The sequence below is a fragment of the Hyperolius riggenbachi genome, chromosome 3 (assembly GCF_040937935.1).
Source record: "Hyperolius riggenbachi isolate aHypRig1 chromosome 3, aHypRig1.pri, whole genome shotgun sequence".
Classification (NCBI taxonomy): Eukaryota; Metazoa; Chordata; class Amphibia; order Anura; family Hyperoliidae; genus Hyperolius; species Hyperolius riggenbachi.
This window is the reverse complement of record NC_090648.1, coordinates 166,690,448-166,709,500: the sequence shown is the minus strand read 5'-3', so window position 1 is coordinate 166,709,500 and position 19,053 is coordinate 166,690,448. Positions and strand designations below refer to the sequence as shown.

Genomic DNA, 19,053 nt, shown 5'->3' with positions numbered 1-19,053 from the left:
CCATAAAATCACAATGTAGGCAGCAGACACTAGAAAAAAAAAATGCACCTGTGAAAAAAAAACAATCCACTTACCTGACAGAAGTCTTCTCCTCTCCTGGCATCTGGCTCGCAGCTCCCCGAGTCCTCCTGCAGCACATCTCCCGCGCTGACAGGCAGAGTGCAGGGCTACGGCAAGATGGCTGCCGAAGCCCTGTACTAGAGACACAAATAGTCTCCAGTGTAGGGCTTCTTCGGCGGCCATCTTGCCGTAGCCCTGCTCTGCCTGCCGGAGACTATGCAGGCTGCTGGGCTGCGGGGAATGAAGCACCTTGCTGGGGGGTCCAGAGCAGCGCTCCCCCCACGCACAGTGAGCGGGCCCCAGAGCAGCCCCGGGCCCCCCTGCGGCTGAGGGGGTCGCATCCCCGGTAGGTACGCCGGTGCGCTGTGGTGTACAGTATGTGTTTGTGGTGTATGTGATGTATGTGGTATTTGCAGTGTGTATGGTGTAAGCAGTTTGTGTGCTGTGGTGTGCGGTATGTTTGGTTTGTGCAGTGTGTGTGGTATTTGCACTGTGTATGGTGTAAGCAGTTTTTACGCTGTGGTGTGCGGTATGTTTGGTTTGTGCAGTGCGTGTGGTGTATGTGATGTGTGTGGTATTTGCAGTGTGTATGGTGTAAGCAGTGTGTGGGTGTGTGTGTGTGTGTTGCATTGCTGCCTGTGTAAAACATGTTTTTGGAATCCTCTGACTAGCACTGATCTGCTCTTCAGCCGTAGCTCGTCCTCAGCATATTTGGTTTTTGTTATATTTTTGGCCTTGCTACAGCTCTTGTGTAGCAGATTTGACATTTGCTCTTTTAGCCGCTGATGTGATGTAACTGATCATATTTTAATATTTACTGCAGGAAGGCATTATTGAGATCTAGTCAGTGTGGGAGGGAATGCTCCTGCTACTGCTCAGAATGCTCCTGCCAAATATTTATTGTGGGCATTATTTTTTGTAGAAAAGGGGGCTTCATCTAACATTTTGCTGGGTGGGCCCACCTCCACCACTTCTAAGTTCCTGTATATTTGGCTCCACCCATGGCCACGCCCATGTTCTGTTGCATGGCCACGCCCATTTTTCGGCGCGGCGCGCTGCGCGCGCCGCATTGCTTTATCCCCCCCACTTTTGCCTCCCCCTGGAAAAATTTCTGCGGACGCCCATGAACGCTCTGCAAGCGTCCGTCTGAACCAGCCCTAACTGTGTTAGCACGCTTTAGTGAATCAAGTCCATGGAACCTTGAAAAAAATAAACACTGGGTGTGGTTCCTTGGCCTGCTTCTTGACAGAGGAAATTTCCATTCACCTTAAAGGACAGGAAATAAAAAAAAAAAGATCTACTTACCGGGGGCTTCAACCAGCCCCTGGCAGCCGGTATATATAAAAGTTGCCTGCCTGTCCTGTTGATCCACTGCCTCTAATACTTTTAGGTATAGATCCTGCACAAGCTTGCAGATCAGATGTTTATGAATTATGACTACAGTCTGACTGGATTAGCTGCATGCATGTTTCAGGTGTGTGATTCTGACACCACCAATGCCAGAGAGATCAGCAGGACTGTCAGGCAACTGCTATTATTTAAAAGAAAACAAATATGGAATGAAATACATAAGGGAACAATGCAAAAAGGGTTTATGTGCAATGAATGAATGCAATGAATGACATTTTTTGCATTGGAAATAATGTTATAGTCTATACAATGTGTATTACGAAACATGAACCTGAACCAGGTCGTTAATAAAATAGAACTAATATAAACATAAATCTTACATGGAGCACTGATAGAAGAATAAACTCATTCACTGAAAAGAGTGTCACTTGGAACAAGGTCATCAGCATCACTTGTACAGGGCTGACTTTGCCCAGAACTCCACCAAAGGCAATGCACACAGATGCCACACAGAAATCAGCGTTGATGAGGCTAGAAAAAAATGACATAGATTAGTATTCATGCAAATGACTGAAAGCCAGTACTAACTACTAAAGGCCTATTACCGCTAATACAGAATCACGGCTGTTTTCCACACGCTATTTCGGATGCAAAAATGCAGCTTGTTGAAATCAATATCCTGCACCAAATTGCATGCGCCCCCCCCCCCCCCCCCCCCCAAAAAGTGGCTGTATTTGTAAAGATGTTATCTTGTAACCAGCTGTTTTTCTATCTTTCCACAATAAAAAGATTTAAAAACAAATAGTAACTGGCTGCTTGATTTTTTCCTTGAACACATACTATAGCCTGTGGTAAACATGATTCCTCCCATGCTGCATGAGGCAATTTTTTCTAATTAACACTGATGGCTCGTTCACACCTAGGGTGTTTTGCGGGTTTTTTTTTTAGCAATGGCGATATTAAATGCCCTAAAATCCCTAGTGCAATTAACCACTTGAGGACCACAGTGCTAAACCCCCCTAAAGACCAGGCCTTTTTTTTTACTAAAATGGCCACTGCAGCTTTAAGGCTAAGCTGCAGGGCCGCACAACTCAGCACTCAAGTGATTCCCCCACCCCCTTTTCCCCCCACCAACAGAGCTCTCTGTTGGTGGGGTCTGATTGCCCCTCAGTTGATTCTTTTTTTTTAAATAAATATTTATTGTCTTTTTTTAATAAATAATTGTTTTTTGTTTTTTTTTCACCCTCCCTCCACCCCTCCCCTGGCCAGCCTATCACAGCGATCACTCTTTTATGCCCCAGGTGTCCCCAGTACAGTGCTGCTGCAGATCGCATCGCTGTACTATGTAAATAGACTACGATTACGCTGTCTAACAGTCTCCTGCTCGGAGACTGAAGGCGGTGTGGAGCTCCGCCCCCAAGCAGGAGTTGCGCGCACAGCCTGCGCGCAATCTCCTGCAGTAGCCGGCCCCAGGACTTGACGCCAATTGGCGTTAGGTAGTCCTGGGGCTGCCGCCACGTCCACGCCCATGGGAGTGGGGTGGTCGTGAGGTAGTTAATCCTTATGGGATAATTCATATCTGACCGTTTCGTCAGTTTTCCGCTTAGCAAAGCGCTGCATGTACCTTTTTTAGGGCGATTTTTATACAATGGAAGGTATAGGGAAAGGGCAAAACGCTAACAAAATCGCCTTGTGCAGAGATTGTGATTGTGCTTTTAAGAATAAATACATTGTATTTATTCTTTTCCGGGTCAAATATTTCACTTCCTGACTTGCATCAGGAAGTAAAAAAAAAATCTCTCTGCAGAAGCGCTATGAAAAGCGCTTTACAAAAAATCATAGCACGAAGGTGAGCGCCAGGAGGGGAAAAAAACATCACTCACAAAATTGCAAAACGCTGGCGTTTGCGATTTCGATTTTAGATGTGAAAAAAGCCTTACAGGCTAAGAAGATTTTTTCCTCTCTCTTTTGCTTATCTCTTCTTTTTCTTTTCCTCATAACACGCTCTCTTTTCCTTTGTTTTATGCAAAAAAAAAAAATCTCCTTGCAGTTTCTCTTTAACCACTTGAGGACCACAGTGTTAAACCCCCCTAATGACCAGGCCATTTTATGTAAAATGGGCCACTGCAGCTTTAAGGCCAAGCTGCAGGGCCGCACAACACAGCATACTAGTGATTCCCCCCTCCTTTTCTCCCCACCAACAGGGCTCTCTGTTGGTGGGGTCTGATCGCCCCCCCAGATGTTTGTTTGTTTATTTGTGTATTTATGTGTGTTTTTTTTAATAAAAAAAGGTGTTTTTTTAAAATTATTATTGTAAACCCATCTCCCTCCCTCCCCCCACCAGCCAATCCCCGTGATCAGCTGTCATAGGCTTCAGCCTATGACAGCCGATCACTTCTGGCTGTCCCCAGTACAGCGCTGCTGAAGAGCGCATCGCTGTACAATGTTATTAGATGATGGTTTCGCCATCTAACAGTCTCCCGAGCGGCGTTTGCCGCTTGGAGACTGAAGGAGGAGCTCCACTTCGCCCACTAAGCAGGAGATGCGCACGCAGCCTGCGCGCGATCTCCTGCAAAACAGAGCCCCAAGACTTTACGCCGATTGGCGTTAGGCGGTCCTGGGGCTGCTGCCACAGCCATACACATTGGCGTGATGCGGTCGGCTACAGGTTAAAGTGTTCTGTGGTGGTCTGGAGAAACAAAAAGTGTCACTTACCTGGGGCTTCTAATGGCCCCCTGCAGATATCCTGTCCTGCGCCGTCACTGAAGAATCCGCTGTTCCCTGCCATGGGTCACCGTCCAATTATTTGTCTAACTAGATGAATATCACTGCGGCTACGCTCCAGTTCGCATCTTCGTACTGCACCTGCGCGGTAGGTGCCCGGAGATGCGAGCTGGAGCAAGGTCGCACGCAGCCGCTCAGCCGCAGTGACATTCGTCTAGTTAGATGAATACTTGGACGGTGACCCGCGACGGGGAACAGAGGATTCTTCAGTGACGACGCTGGACAGGATATCTGCAGGGGGCCGTTAGAAGCCCCAGATAAGTGACACTTTTTGTTTTTCCAGACCACCACAGAACCCCTTTAAATGCAAATACAGAATAGTGAAAAAAAGGTCCAGTGGAATGTGAAAACTGAAATTTGTCCTTTGAAGTGGATGTGCATTTTAATTGTATGGTTTCAACCTAAAGTGTGTTCCTTTTTTGCATTTAAGATAGTTATGTAAACACGAACAATCAGTTTGACCAAGATGGTCAGTAGTGTAACAATAAGTCATAAGGCTTCACTGGCATAACAATAGCCTCTGTGACTCCTGGGGCTATGGGGGCCTGCACCTCCTCTCCACGTTGCAGATTAAGCACAGCAGAGCAGTGAATATCTACCTGAATATCTACCTACTCCAGCACTGTGCTGAGTCTCCTCTTTTTCCCAGCTCCTGATGCATGTCACGTGATCGGGAGTGAAAGGATGGCAGCATAGAGCTGCCAAGAAGAAGAGGATAGCCTATGAAGCGCTGGAGCAGGTAATGGAGGAGCATCATATTGTAATGGTACGTTCACATCATTAGTAGTGCGGTGACATGCAACCTGTTGAAAAGTCTCAGGGCATGCTGTGGGACCACACAACATGTGTGTTTACAGTTGTAGTGAAGCATACTTTTCATGGACTGTATGCTCCACTATGTGTTGTGCCCTGCACATAGCACTATATAACTTTTCTCCTCCATTATGTTGCAATCCTGCTTTTACAGGGTAAGCAACACATTCCCTCAATGTAAAACTAGCTTATACCTGTCACTCTCTATGTAAATAGTGTTAATGCTGTCTATGTAGTTCCACCATCCCTCACATCCTGTGAGTATTACTTTAAGATCAGCACCGCACCTACTGCAGGTGGAATGTGAGGGGGGGGGGGGTTGCCTTTCCGTATATAAATGTGTAACATCCGCAGTAATGGCGGCTGCGGACATGCAGGGTGTCTCCGCAGCCGCCTTGCCGGCCTGTTCAGGGACTTTGCCCGTGCCTCTGGTGTCTAGTACGGTGAGGACGGGTTTGTCTTTTGCACATAGGGTTGCCGTATTGTGCGGGCGCGCGCGGAGACAGGACCTCTATGCGGGGAGGAGGCGCGTCGGCTGACGTCAGAGGAGACTCACGGCGTTCTGGATTGGCTGATTGTTGTGGGCGCGGCCGTGGGGTCTCCTCTGCTTCATAAGCCTTCACTGTTCACTCGGAACTTGTCTGCTGTTGCGAATACTTATGTGCTCGCGTTTAGACCTTAAATAGTATCCGGTGTGCTTTGATCTGGGAGGAAACCAGGGATTTCACACAAGACTAGGATTATTGTATTACTGTATATTGGTATTCTGTGTATGACTCTGGCTACCCTCTGACTCTACTCTTGCTTATCGTTTCTGTACTTCTGCCCATCTGACTCTGTTGCTGAACACTGCCTGATATCTTACTACTCTCTTGCCTGCCGATTCTGTGCTGTACCTGTCCGCCTGTTACTGATCCTAGCCTGTCTGACCTTTCTACTCACCAGTGAGCCCTTGTCACTGGTGAGGTGCTCTTTTAATAATACCCACCAGCTCCTCTGGTGAGGTTTTGTCAAACTATTCAGTTACTGTGTTCTAATAGTACACATCAGCTCCTCTGGTGAGGTTTTGTCAAACTATTCAGTTACTGTGTTCTAATAGTACCCATCAGCTCCTCTGGTGAGGTTAAGCCCAACTAATCAGTTACTGTGTACCGATAGTGCCCACCAGCTCCTCTGGTGAGGTCTAGCTAAACTATTCTGTTACTGTTACACCAAGCACTACATACTTTGTATTCTGCCAGCTATACGTGTATTATTGGTGATACTGCAGATCACCACATAATCAGGTATAGCGTCTGTATTATTGGTGATTCTGCAGATCACACATAATCAGACGTCTGTGTTGCTACCCCAATCGTTACAAAATGTTTGTTACACTATGGCCTCAATTCACTAAGCTTTATCAAACACTTTACCGAACATTTGATAATTTACCTGATGGTTAAAATCTATTTTTGAATTCACTAAGGTGTTATATATTTAGCAAATGTTTTATCAATAAAACGTTAGAAAAATCTATAACACCTTAGTGAATTCAAAATTAGATTTTTACCATCAAGTAAATTATCAAACGTTCGGTAAAGTGTTTGCTAAAGCTTAGTGAATTGAGGCCTATGACATTTTAACTATGACTAAGGACCCAGCAGGGTCAGAAGTGCATCAGCTCCTGTGCTGTTGTTTAATGGATGTTTAAATAAAGCATAATTGATTTTTATCTCAAGGAAGGAGTGTGGAATACCTGTTTTCGGGGCCATATTTATGGAAAAACCACAAAGGCCCGGGCCTTGGGCGGCTACAGCCCCAGGAGGCACATGGACATGAAATGTGGCTGGTACATATGAAAGAAAAAGATGCAAATAGGGAGCAACACATAAAAAGGGGAAGCTAATGCTCAAGGGAGGTGTACATATAAGAAATGGGATGCATACATGGATGATATACACGGAAGAGGGAGCTGTTCATTAAATGGGAGGTGCACTGCTGTACATGGAAGGGGAGCATCAACATAATTGGCTCCAGGGCGGTAAAAGTATAAAATCCGGCCTTGCCTGTTTTTGAAGCTTTGGCTATAAAGTAGGTGGATAGCCTTTATAAGTGTCCATTCTCTAGACTTTCTTGGCCATATCGCAGCTTGAAGGTTTATAATATACTGTGGGCTTGATTCACTAACCGGCGCTAAGTGTTAGCGCCGGTGTGAAAAGCCATTTTTTGCTGCTAGTGCGCGCAAAGCTACTTTGCGCGCAAAGCTAGCAAAGCTACTTTGCGCGCAGCCCCGCTCACTGCGCACACAGCGCGGGTGCGCCTATAGTAGTGCGTGGTGCAGCGATAACGTCGCACCCGCTGCCCCTGAAACGTTGCACCTGCTGCCCCCGAAGCGGCGCATCAAAGCGCTGCATAACGGGCACCCAATGCACCGTTTTCGGGGCAGCGGGTGCAACGTTATTGTTGCACCGCGCACTATTACCCACGATGCGTGCTGCGCGCGCAGTGAGCAGGGGCGCAAACCACCTAACGCCGTGGTTTGCGCACACTAAGTCTTAGGGCACACTAACCGGCTTAGCGCCGGTTAGTGAATCAAGCCATGTATATCCTAAACAAGAGCTCTTAAGGTCCTTTTGAACTTTTTTGTTTGTCCTCTGATATTGATTGCAGTTGATGACTAATTTTATTTTGATTTCATTACTCCTTGTTTTGCCATCCTATATGGATTTAGGGTTACTTTTTAATGTATTTATTAGTTTAGTATAGCTGCTCATACTTATCCAGTGTCCTTATTTAGCACAGCATAAAAGTAAATTCCAGCAGTAAAAAAAATGACCAAATTTTTGGGTGTTAACAAATTAATAGGTTTAATAGCGTTGCACATTTAATGAATTTCATATTTCACTTATAGATAATTGTGAAAAAGCAAGGGAGAGGCAAGGTGTCACCTTCTTAATTATAATTTATTGTAGCTGTGACTGCCCTGTAGGCATGTAGCTGTGTACACTTATTAATCTAGTGAACTGGTATGTGAGTGCTTGCATCATATAATGAAATGTCTGGTAAGTGACGTAGACAGGATGACATGTTCTTTTACAACAGGATTGTTTCTGTTGAGGCAGATAGAAAATTCTCAGGTGAGATAAGGATCAAATGCTGTTATCATATAAATTCATTTATAAACTTTCTAGTGTAAATTCTACTGAAAAGAACGTGGTCAAATAGTTGTAAAGCCATGCAGTTATTGTTTGCCAAAGAAAAGGTGAAGAGAACGTATTGTTTTTTTTTCTTTTTTCTTTTTTTGTTTTTTACCACAGATTGACATCTCCCCCAGTTATTTCACCTTTCTCTTGCAAAAAAGTGACCTGATTATCAACTGGAATGCTTTTTGTTTTTTAGCTTTCTTTAAACTGCTTGGTTGTGCTAGACCTTGCAGCTTCACAGAAAGTTAGAACGCAGGCCCGGACTGAGCACAGCTAGTTGGAGGGCAGCTATGATGGTGGGTTTTGCAGTGGGTCAAGTAGTAGGCTTATTTATTTAGGCAGGACTGGATTTACCATAAGATTATCTAAAGGTGGCTCATTCCCATCACCTAATGCCTCTCTCTCTCTCCTTCCCTATGCAGAGTCTCGAGCAGAGCGTAAATGAGACATTACTCAGCCTGCTCTCGGCATTCCATTGACGAGACCTCCCACTTGCTACTTAATACTAAGCGTACCGCTGCCTACCTAATGCTAAGGGACACCTGTAGCCACCTATGACTGGCAAGGGAAGTATGGGAGAAGTGACAGCTGGGCCAGCCAGCACACCTGTGCCTATACGTTCCTGTGATGTAAATCCAGGCCTGTAGTTAGGACAGGGATGGGGTGGTAAACAGGCATTGGGGTAAGTCAGGGAGAAAAATACAACATTGGTGGGTGATGACCCAGGAAGTAGGTAGGAGTCCCAGGAAGATTCCTTTGTTCATCTCCAAGGTGGACAACCTTTCTAATCTTTATGCAATGCAGCCTTTCCTTCTGGGACTTAGTCGATCCAGGATCAGCTGGGTCTACTGAGCCTGGGGCTAGGATAACATAAGGATGGGATGTCTTGCTCAATTGCCATGGAGGGAAGTAACTTCAGTGGTGTGTTATGGTTACCTAATGATTGGGAAAAATTCACCCTCAGTGGGGGTTCTTCAGATAAAGTGATTTTAACTTATTTTAATTTCATTTAAGAAAGAGCAGCACTGTGGTCCCCCAGTCTGTTATTGTGCCCATTTGTTGACTGTGTCATTTTATTGGTGACCTCTGGACTTTCTCCATTGAGTTATGGTCCTTTTGTTTATTTTTGTTTGATTATTCAAACATTTATTTATTTGTATGCTATGGTTATTTTTTGTGCAATAAAAGGCTGCTTTAGCCAATACAATTTCAATTCAGCAGTCCTTTCCTTTGCAGTAATTTCTGGTTGGGTTTTAATGGTAAGTGTGCAGGCATATGGTTGGTGATTCATTTAACCTGGACAACTAAGCAAATACCCACATCTAGGCTATTAATATACTATGGGGTCAATGAACTAAGTTTAAGTAAAAACTTTACTGATAGTTACGGTACGTAATGTGCGTTTCACAAATAGCACAACTTGCAGTATTTAGGTAATAGACATGTTAATAGCAATGTGTGTGTTACACTAATGTAACACACATTGCTAGTGTAGTAGTTAGTGGTAGCAACACATGCGTTAGCTAGGTAAGTTGCGCGATTTTCACAATGCACTTTACATACCTTGCGCAAATTGAGGTGAAATTGCAGCACATTGCCATTTGCCAGCGCACAGCAACTTTAGGCCAGTTTCACACCTATTAGTAGCGGTGTGATGCAGTACAAGCACTGCATTGTACCACAGAAATCAGGCTGCACCACTGTACAACGACAGGGTCATATGCACAGCACCACCCTACCCCTAGTGACATACTCCCTGCTGGGCCAGAAGTATGATACTTGGATTCCCATTGGTCCATGCCACGTTGCACCTTGCTCCTGTTACACTTGCTGCATCGCCCGTTGGCGATCATATGATAACTTGCTGCAGACTTTGTTTCGGGAATGTGGTGGTCGCCGCATCCGCTCTGGTAGCGGTGTTTGATCGACACCACGCAAATACTCATAAGCCCCCTATTTCTGCTGCTGCTGCAAACAGATTGGTGCCAGGCAGAATGGGGGAACCCAGTAGGATTGCAAAAGACCAATGGGAATACTTCACTATTGTCTTTTCTTTTTTCTGTTTTTACCCCCTCCGAATCTGGGTTAAGAGGATGCGTTGGGAATAGAAGTCTGACTAATGGGACCGGATGTTGAACTTTTTACTTTTTAATGATTTTTTATGATCTAGATTTGTTGTTTGGAAGCTTATGGTTCTATATTCTATATGTTGTATCTGTTTAGTGCTGTGTGTTTACCAAAATATAGCACAAATGTGATGTACAGGTCAGAGGAGGTAAAAAGTGGGATAAAAAAAGTTTGAATTTCTGGATAGCAAGAAAAATCACATAGCGCTGTGATTGTATTATGCAGTTTTCCTTTGCTCCTATACTATCTACACAAGCGCAAATGCTCAAATAATACAGCAGAACCGAAATTTGTGACCAGGCAGATCACATTGCACTAATGGAAACACGCTCCCTTGATTTACTTTATAGACCTGGTGTCCTTTCATTTGGCAATTCGCAAATAACCGAAAATTGATTGCAAAATGTTGCAAATTGGGAAACTGCCGTTGCCCGCTTGAAGCTGAAATATCCCAAATACCTTGTGTTTTAAGAAGTCGAAATTACATCCAAAGTTTTAAAAGATCACAGGCGTCAAACACAAGGCCCACGGGCCAAATGTCGCCCCAGGAGCTTCAAATGTCCATCACTGTAACTAGTAAAATATCAGCACACTGTCTTTTCACCCAGAGGAGTAGACCGGTAACAGTCTTTCTAATTGAAACATTGTCATTCTGAGCCGGGGTGCAAGAATAGCCCCCCCCCCCCTCCAAACCACCAACTGTGAGAAAACGCGGAAAAGCCGCCTCGTGTGCTGAAAGCAAGGCGGCTGATTCCGCGTCCAAGGTGGCGGTTTGTACGCAGCAGCGTGCCTTTGGAGTGGCTGGGTCTGTTAGTCCACATAGATGGATGAAGAGCTACACGCGCGCGGGCCAGAAGTCAGGACCTTTGTACCAGCAGGGGAGGTGTCAGCTGATCAGGACGATCAGCTGATTCCTGCTGGACTCATGATTGGCTGAGTGGCTCGGGCGGGGCAGCAGAGTTCAGCTACTATATATTCTGCTTGCTTGTCAGTTGCTGGTTGTCTGCCATTGCAAACACTTTGTGGAAGCACTCAGACCATAGTCAGATCCTTACAGTGTATTTGAACCAGGTGGACCTGGGAATTCACACTGAGCCAGATTACCCTGTACTGTTGTGATTTGTTAGACCAGTTCCAGGGTGTTGATGATCACGGAACTCACACCCAAGACTAGGGAATTGTGTTATCATTTATGTTATATTCCAGACTAGTTCCAGGGTGTTGATGATCACGGAACTCACACCCAAGACTAGGGAATTGTATTATCATTTATGTTATGCATCAGACTAGTTCCTGGGTGTAGAGACCACGGACCTCACACCAAGACTAGGCATTGTTTGATATCTGTTTCTTCCAAGACTAGGGAATTGTGTTATCATTTATGTGATATTCCAGACTAGTTCCAGGGTGTTGATGATCACGGAACTCACACCCAAGACTAGGGAATTGTATTATCATTTATGTTATGCTCCAGACTAGTTCCAGGGTGTTGATGATCACGGAACTCACACCCAAGACTAGGGAATTGTATTATCATTTATGTTATGCATCAGACTAGTTCCTGGGTGTAGAGACCACGGACCTCACACCAAGACTAGGCATTGTTTGATATCTGTTTCTTCCTTGGGAACACTCTCTCTCCCTTAAGAGATAGTCTCCTGACCTGCTAGTGACATCCACCCTTCAGGTGTCGCTCCTGTGCAGGTTCCTCCTACCTTCAGCCTGACTCCACCCCTTGGAGATTCTCAGGCTGTTGGAAGGTTCCTCTGTCAGCATAAGCAGTATTCCAGGCTGCTTCTTATCACCTGCTCAGCAGGTGCATTACTCAAAGTATTACTGTTACACCAAACACTCACATACCATAGGTGTACAGAGGTTAGCAATATATCTGATTATCGGTGATACTGCAGATCATCAATAATCGGGTATATATCTGCATTCTTGGTGATACTGCAGACCACCAATAATCAGATTCTCTCTGCGTGCTGACACCAATCGTTACACCAACCCAATGGAGGGTCGTACCACACACACACAGACAAACATACACACACACACACACACACACACACACACACACACACACACACACACACACACACATACACACACACACACCTTTTCCCCTCCCCCAGACAGCATTTCTCCACATTGCAGAGTAGTGCTGCGGAGCAGGGTAATATTTACTTGCTCCAGTGATGTGTTGTGTCTCCTGTTCTTCCTAGCAGCCACACACTTTGTGCTTCTATACCTCCTTCTCCCAATCACGTGACATCCATTCGAAGCCAGGAGTATGCCTCATAGAGAGGGTGTCTCCCAGGAATATGAGAGTGAGACCCAGAAGCAGTACTGCAGCAGGTAAATGTTAAAGTGCTCCACTGTGCTACTCTGCGGAAGGGGGAGGAGCGGTATGTGTTCGATCTCAGTAAACATTTTGGCCACCAACTTACACTATGTTTTAGATTTTTTTGGCCCCTTATGTAATTAAGTTTAACACCCCTGCTGTAGAGGTACGCATCTTAGCCATCACATAACTTGACATGTGGATTTCAGGAAAGCCCACTTTTTTTTTTACCAAAATGAACTACACTCATCTGTCCAACAATCACTGAGCATTAATATGTCAGAAGGACTGCTTAGTATACGCATTGCACACATCACAGGTAAGAAATTATTTTCTGTTCAAACCATATCAGTTTTGGATGACAACTCTGAAACTAACAATAAGGATTAAGAAACCTGTTCCCTTTGGCAATGCACCTGTGACAAACACGGTACAGAACTGCCGTAAGAGACATTCACAGAGTACAGAAAGCACTTCGGAGAATGAAGGTAAACAGCACAATTACTCAGACTGTATTGCGAAAGCAGAGATTTGAGAAAGACAACGATGACCCTAATATAGCAGCAATGAGTTCTCAGTAGTAAGCATTCTGCCCTGTAGCATCAGAATTGTTTTACTCACGCAAACATTTTTCATTCTCTGTGTGCTCCCTAATTATCTTCCACAAACCAAAATATACAAACATTCACTAACATGATCCAAACCGGGGTTTGCCCAGTCTGAGCATTGGTAGGTTAATTAGCTTTAATATAAACAAGCTGCACTGTGGTAGCCTGTAAGCACTTACTTTATATGAACTGTTGAAAGTAGAAATGAGCTTGATTTATGGCAGAAAACCTTACGAAAGTCAAACATAGTCTTAGTAACCCTAGTGCTAGGTTCACAGTGGGCATTGCATTCTTTGTAACAGCAGGATTGCACCACATTGCGAAAGTGCCGCTACACGTTATCTGCACGTTGAGTCGCTTACAGTTCAGAATACAACCAATCGGTGGCGTACCTACCATAAGGCTGCAGGTGCTCACAGCACCGGGTGTAGCCATGGCTAGGGGCAGAGAGGTGCTCCAGGGCCCCCAACGCCTTAATCTCTAGTTATCTGGCTTGCAGTTACTGCCGTGTGTCCCCTTTCCTTATTTCTCTCTGCTTCAAACACAATAGGGGAATGATAGCTGAGTGAGTTGTCCGCCCCCCCCCCCCCCTACACTGCACACTGAGACTGGAGCCGCTCTCGCCTCTGTCTCAGCCCGGTCCTGGCTAGGGGTGTCGCTGTGGTGCTCAGCCACTGTGTTCTTCCACCTGGGACCTTTTTTCATAGTTTGGGCAACATTTGGGAAAATAGCAACAGGCAGTGCAGGGAACTGTACTACTTCCTGCACTAGATGTAACACCCCTTCCTGTCCCGTGGGCAATGTGTCTCCTCGCTCTCTACACACAGCCTGCAGTGCGTGAATGTGCAGAGCAGCAGGGTGAGTGGATAAAATGATTGCTGTGCTGCTGCTGGGACAGTAACAGGGAGATGTGGCAGGATGTGTTTAGTGCTTCAGAAGTTGCCTGTCATTAGTAGCCATGTGCACTGGCTGCTGTAATACCAGAGTGCCCTGGACTATTGATTGTTTATCCTATCAGAGTAATTAATCAATAATTCAGGGCAGTCTGTTGTTACAGAAGCCAGTGATACAGGTGCTGACAGTCAACCTCTGTAGTGAGCAGAGAAGCAAACTCCAGGCAATTTAGATTAGCTTGATTGCAGGTAATCTAATTTCTTTTTCCAGCTCCCTCTCCCACCCTCTTGTCTTTCCCCATGACCCTTTCCTCTTTTCAGAATTTAGTGGCTTTTTTTTTAACAGCATGTACCTGCCAAACAGCACTGGTGATGTCTGCAGTCTCAGTGACAATCCTTCCTTCCATTTCTCCTTTCCCACCAGACTCTCTGTCTTGTGCCTCCACCTCTTTATCTACCCCCCCCCCCCCCCCTCCTACTCATTCTCCTCTTTCGTCTGTCCCCCTTTTCTGACTGTCCACAGAGGAGCTCACAATCTTATGGTACCATAGTCATAGTCTAATGTCCTATCATATTATTAATGTGTATTTATATAGCACTGACATCTCTTGCAGCACTGTATAGAGTACAGAGTTTCATAATGGTTATCTCCGTCCACATCCTGAGGACTCCTTTTCCCCCCAAATCCCCCAAAATTTGCATTGACACACTTGGCGCCCCAACCCGTCTACCCTCCCATATAATCAACACCTGGTGTCAAATTCCTTACGTATGTAACTGCAACCAATGAAAAGTATGCTTCACTGACACTGTTAACACACGCATTTTACGGTAACAATGCCCCGTTCCATTATAGCGCAGTGACCCATTGTGAACATTGCATAGGTGGTGCATTGCAGTGAAGCCGAGTTAAAATGCAGCTGTTATGTTGCACCACAACGCACCACTGTGAACTAAATTTCACCTTTATTAATAGACTAATGGGAGTGCATTGCTGCCCTTAAATAGCAGTGATTCCTGTTTGCTGGTCGTCAGTAAGGCATGTCCCTGTACACAGCTATTAAAGGCATTGTTATGTCACTGTGATCCCTGTAAATTACTTTATAGCCACTGGGTGGTGTTCTATTCTCCCCACTTTCTCTTTCCCATTACCATTTCTTCCATTCTCTTCTAAAAACATATTTAAAGAGAGTCTGAATCCTCTTTTTATTAGACATTTATGTAAAGCAGTATCAGCCCAGCTAAAACGCTGCATTCCCGCAGCAGAACGAGGTAATTAAACCCCCCAAATACCGGGGCAATATTCCACGACTTTCAAGGTCGTGGATTTTGCTGCCCCGGGGAGGCAGAGCTTTGTGCTGTAGCTCTGCCTCCAATCGGGTCAATTTCCATGCAGATATCCACCTCTCCCAGCCCCTCTCAGTGAAAGAAGACTGAGAGGGGCGGGGAGAGGCGGCGATCAGCGGGGACTGACGCGAGTAGAGGCAGAGCTACTGCACAAAGCTCTGCCTCTACATGGAAGTGTTCCCCGAATTTTGGGGGGTTTAATCACCTCGTTCTGCCACGTAATGCAGATTAGTGTCAAGTCCTGGGGTAGGAGATTGCAGGGGATCGCTCTGCATCCCCGCTTGAGTGGCAGAGCTCCGCACCATCAACAGTCTGCCAGTGGCGATCCCCGTTAACAGACAGTTAGATGGCAAAACCGGCGTTTATTTACATTGTACAGCGCTGCGATCTACTGCAGCGCTGTATTGGGGACAGCCCTGTCACTCGGCTGTCCCCTGGAGAGGCTCCAAAAGCGATCCCCTCTCATAGACTGATGCCTATGGCTGTTGGGGGAGGGAGGGTTGGGGAAAAGTAAAAAAAATAAAAATTACAATTTTATTTTAAAAGATAAATACATTAAAAAAAAGCTTGCAGCAGTGATCAGAGCCCACCAACAGAAAGCAGAAAGGGGGGGGGGGGGGGAGTTCATTTGTGTGCTAGGTTGTTTGGCTCTGCAGCGAGCTATTAAAGCTGCAGAGCATTGAATTTTAAAAAAATAGCCTGGTCACTAGGGGGTGAGGGGGGGGGGGGAGCCAGTGTTCCTTAAGTGGTTAAACATGGAAAAGCCTGTGGGGGAACAAGTGGACCATGAGCAGAACAGGACAACTCTGTAGGAAACAGGGCCTTCCCTCTCCTTACCTCAGTATCTGTTTTTTTGCTTTTAAATGGCTTCAGATTTACTTTAATTTGCTTTTGAAGATTATTTTAATTGTATGAAATGATGGATTGCCAACTGTATCACATAATCCGAAGTATAAAGTCATGACAATTTTGATGATAAAGGACTGACATTTTTCTTTATTGAATACAGTCGGATTGAGCTCTGGTATTTAGCCAGGACTACTTTGTTTTGTTTTGTCATTTAGCAGTTATTGTTTCCATAAAGTTACTCATTTTCATATTCCAGGAAGTTTTCCCCCTTTTTTTTTATTATAAACTGAGCGGCTTTTTTGATTTCAATTTTATGTCCTCCTGTGAAGAGTGCTTCAGAAAATAGGTCAAAACCACACCGTATACATAAAAAAACTAAGTCAGCAACGTAGTCTTGCATGTGTATGCCACTGACACAAAACTCGGTGGGACTTTGTGACCCAGGAGAAATGGCTACGTGTTACAGTGCGCCGTCAGCATGAGATACTAATCAGGAATCATTAAGAGATTAGATTTTAATATGAGCGGGATGGAATCCTGCTCTAACAAGGGATAAATAAACCACATGACCTCGGAGAAATGTCCTACTTCTACACTGAGCCTTGCTGTAAATTCGCCAGCTACATCTGCATCCAGCTTGACAATTTAAAGAAAATGTCATGGAAATGTTAAGTAGGAGAAATGTTAGCATTAGCATAAAAGTTATTAAATTATTCCTTAGGTTTAATGCATCCTGAAGATAAACATATGGTAAAATACAGTACATGCTCGCCTTTGCTGGTAAGTGTGATGTTTGTACAACATAAAGATGACAATTTAAAGAGTACTTGCTACTTAATTCTTTCTGTAGAGAGGGATTTTATTTTCCCATATAAAATGTCTTTGAACGTTTCCCCAACACAACACTTTGTGAACCTACAACTGCATTAGGACACTGAACCTAGTTTTGTAAAGGTTCACTGGGCTGAAAATCGTTAGAGAACAGAAGTAATCTGGAATACATGACTTAAACATGTTGAGACTGAAGTTCAGGCTATATATGCATTTAACCTCCCCAGCATTTAATTTCCCTGCAATTTTTGTACCAGTGTTTCATTATAGTGTAACCATTTTTACGGACCACTTGCAAGTTGCGGTCTTGCAAGCTGTTCGCAAGCATGCGTACAGTATAAAAAAAGCACTTTTTATTTTAAATTTTTATTAATTTTTTTTGTTTGCTACTATGAGTAGTAGAACTTTTTTTTTATTATTATTATTTTATATTGGACCTAATACAGATGTTTGTATTGGATCCAATGCAAAAAATTTGAATCTGTCGCCTTATATGATGGCATTGCATGCCCCCGATGCCAGGTGGCGCACCCAGTGTCATCAGAGGGACACGCCGGGGAACGTGATTGCCAGGGGACAGGAAGTGGATAAAGGAGGAGGAAGAGGAGATTGCCACTGGGATCACAGCAAAGAAGATGTGAATACGCAGGCAGGAAAAAAGCGAGGTGGAAGCAAGGGATCAGCGCAGGTGAGTAATTGTAATAACTGGATGACCTCGAATCATCCTTACTGATTGTAGCTTTTTTTTTTAGGATGAGTCAGGCTTGTCCATAATACTAGGGAGGTTAAAGGATACCCGAAGTGACATGTGACATGATGAGATAGACATGGGTATGTACAGTGCCTAGCACACAAATAACTATGCAGTGTTCCTTTTTTTTCTTTCTCTGCCTGAAAGAGTTAAATATCAGGTATGAAGTGGCTGACTCAGTCCTGACTCAGACAGGAAGTGACTACAGTGAAACCCTCGCTGATAAGAAATTCCACTTTTTATTTCTTTCTTGCTCTCAGAAGCCATTTTCTGCTAGGAAAGTGTTTTATAGTTGGAATTTCTTATCAGTGAAGGTCACACTGTAGTCACTTCCTGTCTGAGTCAGGACTGAGTCAACCACTTACATACCTGATATTTAACTCTTTCAGACAGAGAAAGAAAAAAAGGAACACAGCATAGTTATTTGTGTGCTAGGCACTGTACATACACATGTCTATCTCATCATGTCACATGTCACTTTGGGTATCCTTTAATGTTAAAACATTCATGTTAATTATGCACTTGGGTACATATCCATACATGGCCATGTCTGATTACCCTCCCCTACCCTCTCTAGTGAATCACAAGATATATCCCTCTGCTGGAGACAGACAGCCATGATAATCTACACAGAGGTGTGATTTCAGCCGACAGAAGAATAAACAATGTTTCTGCCCATGTGACTAAAGAATGGAATGTTTCAGATTGGCTGGGAGTGAGCAGACAGCTGTAGGTTACTGAGGAGGATATGGTGATGCAGAGAATATTTTACTTTTTTATTTAGCAAAAACTATACAGCTTTTACCCCCAGAGATTGAACCCTCAATGTTTGAGTCACTCTATTTTGGATTTTCACGACAAAAAGGATTAATCTCATCTCTATATGCTCAGTTGATAGGTTGTGATAGTGAGAATAAACTGATATATATGAGAGCTTGGGAGCGCGACTTAGGAACTCAATTTGAGCCAACAGATTGGTCTTATAACCGAACCGCTGTCTCTGGTGTAGTCAAATCTAATATGGTCAAGGACACGGCACTCAAGATCTTGTTTCGCTGGTATTACACCCCAGCTAAAATTCATAAAATTTATCCCTCGGTTCCATCGACCT

The 19,053-nt window shown here is 44.5% G+C and overlaps 1 protein-coding gene across 2 annotated transcripts in view; it reads right to left on the bottom strand.

The window, feature by feature from the left end:
- RHCG (Rh family C glycoprotein) overlaps positions 1-19,053 on the bottom strand; it is a 158,753-nt gene that overhangs the window by 41,604 nt on the left and 98,096 nt on the right. For both annotated transcript variants that reach the window (XM_068272469.1, XM_068272468.1), the window contains exon 3: positions 1,791-1,941. In XM_068272469.1, the coding sequence (XP_068128570.1) occupies positions 1,791-1,941 (151 nt within the window). The remainder of the gene's footprint in view (positions 1-1,790; positions 1,942-19,053) is intronic.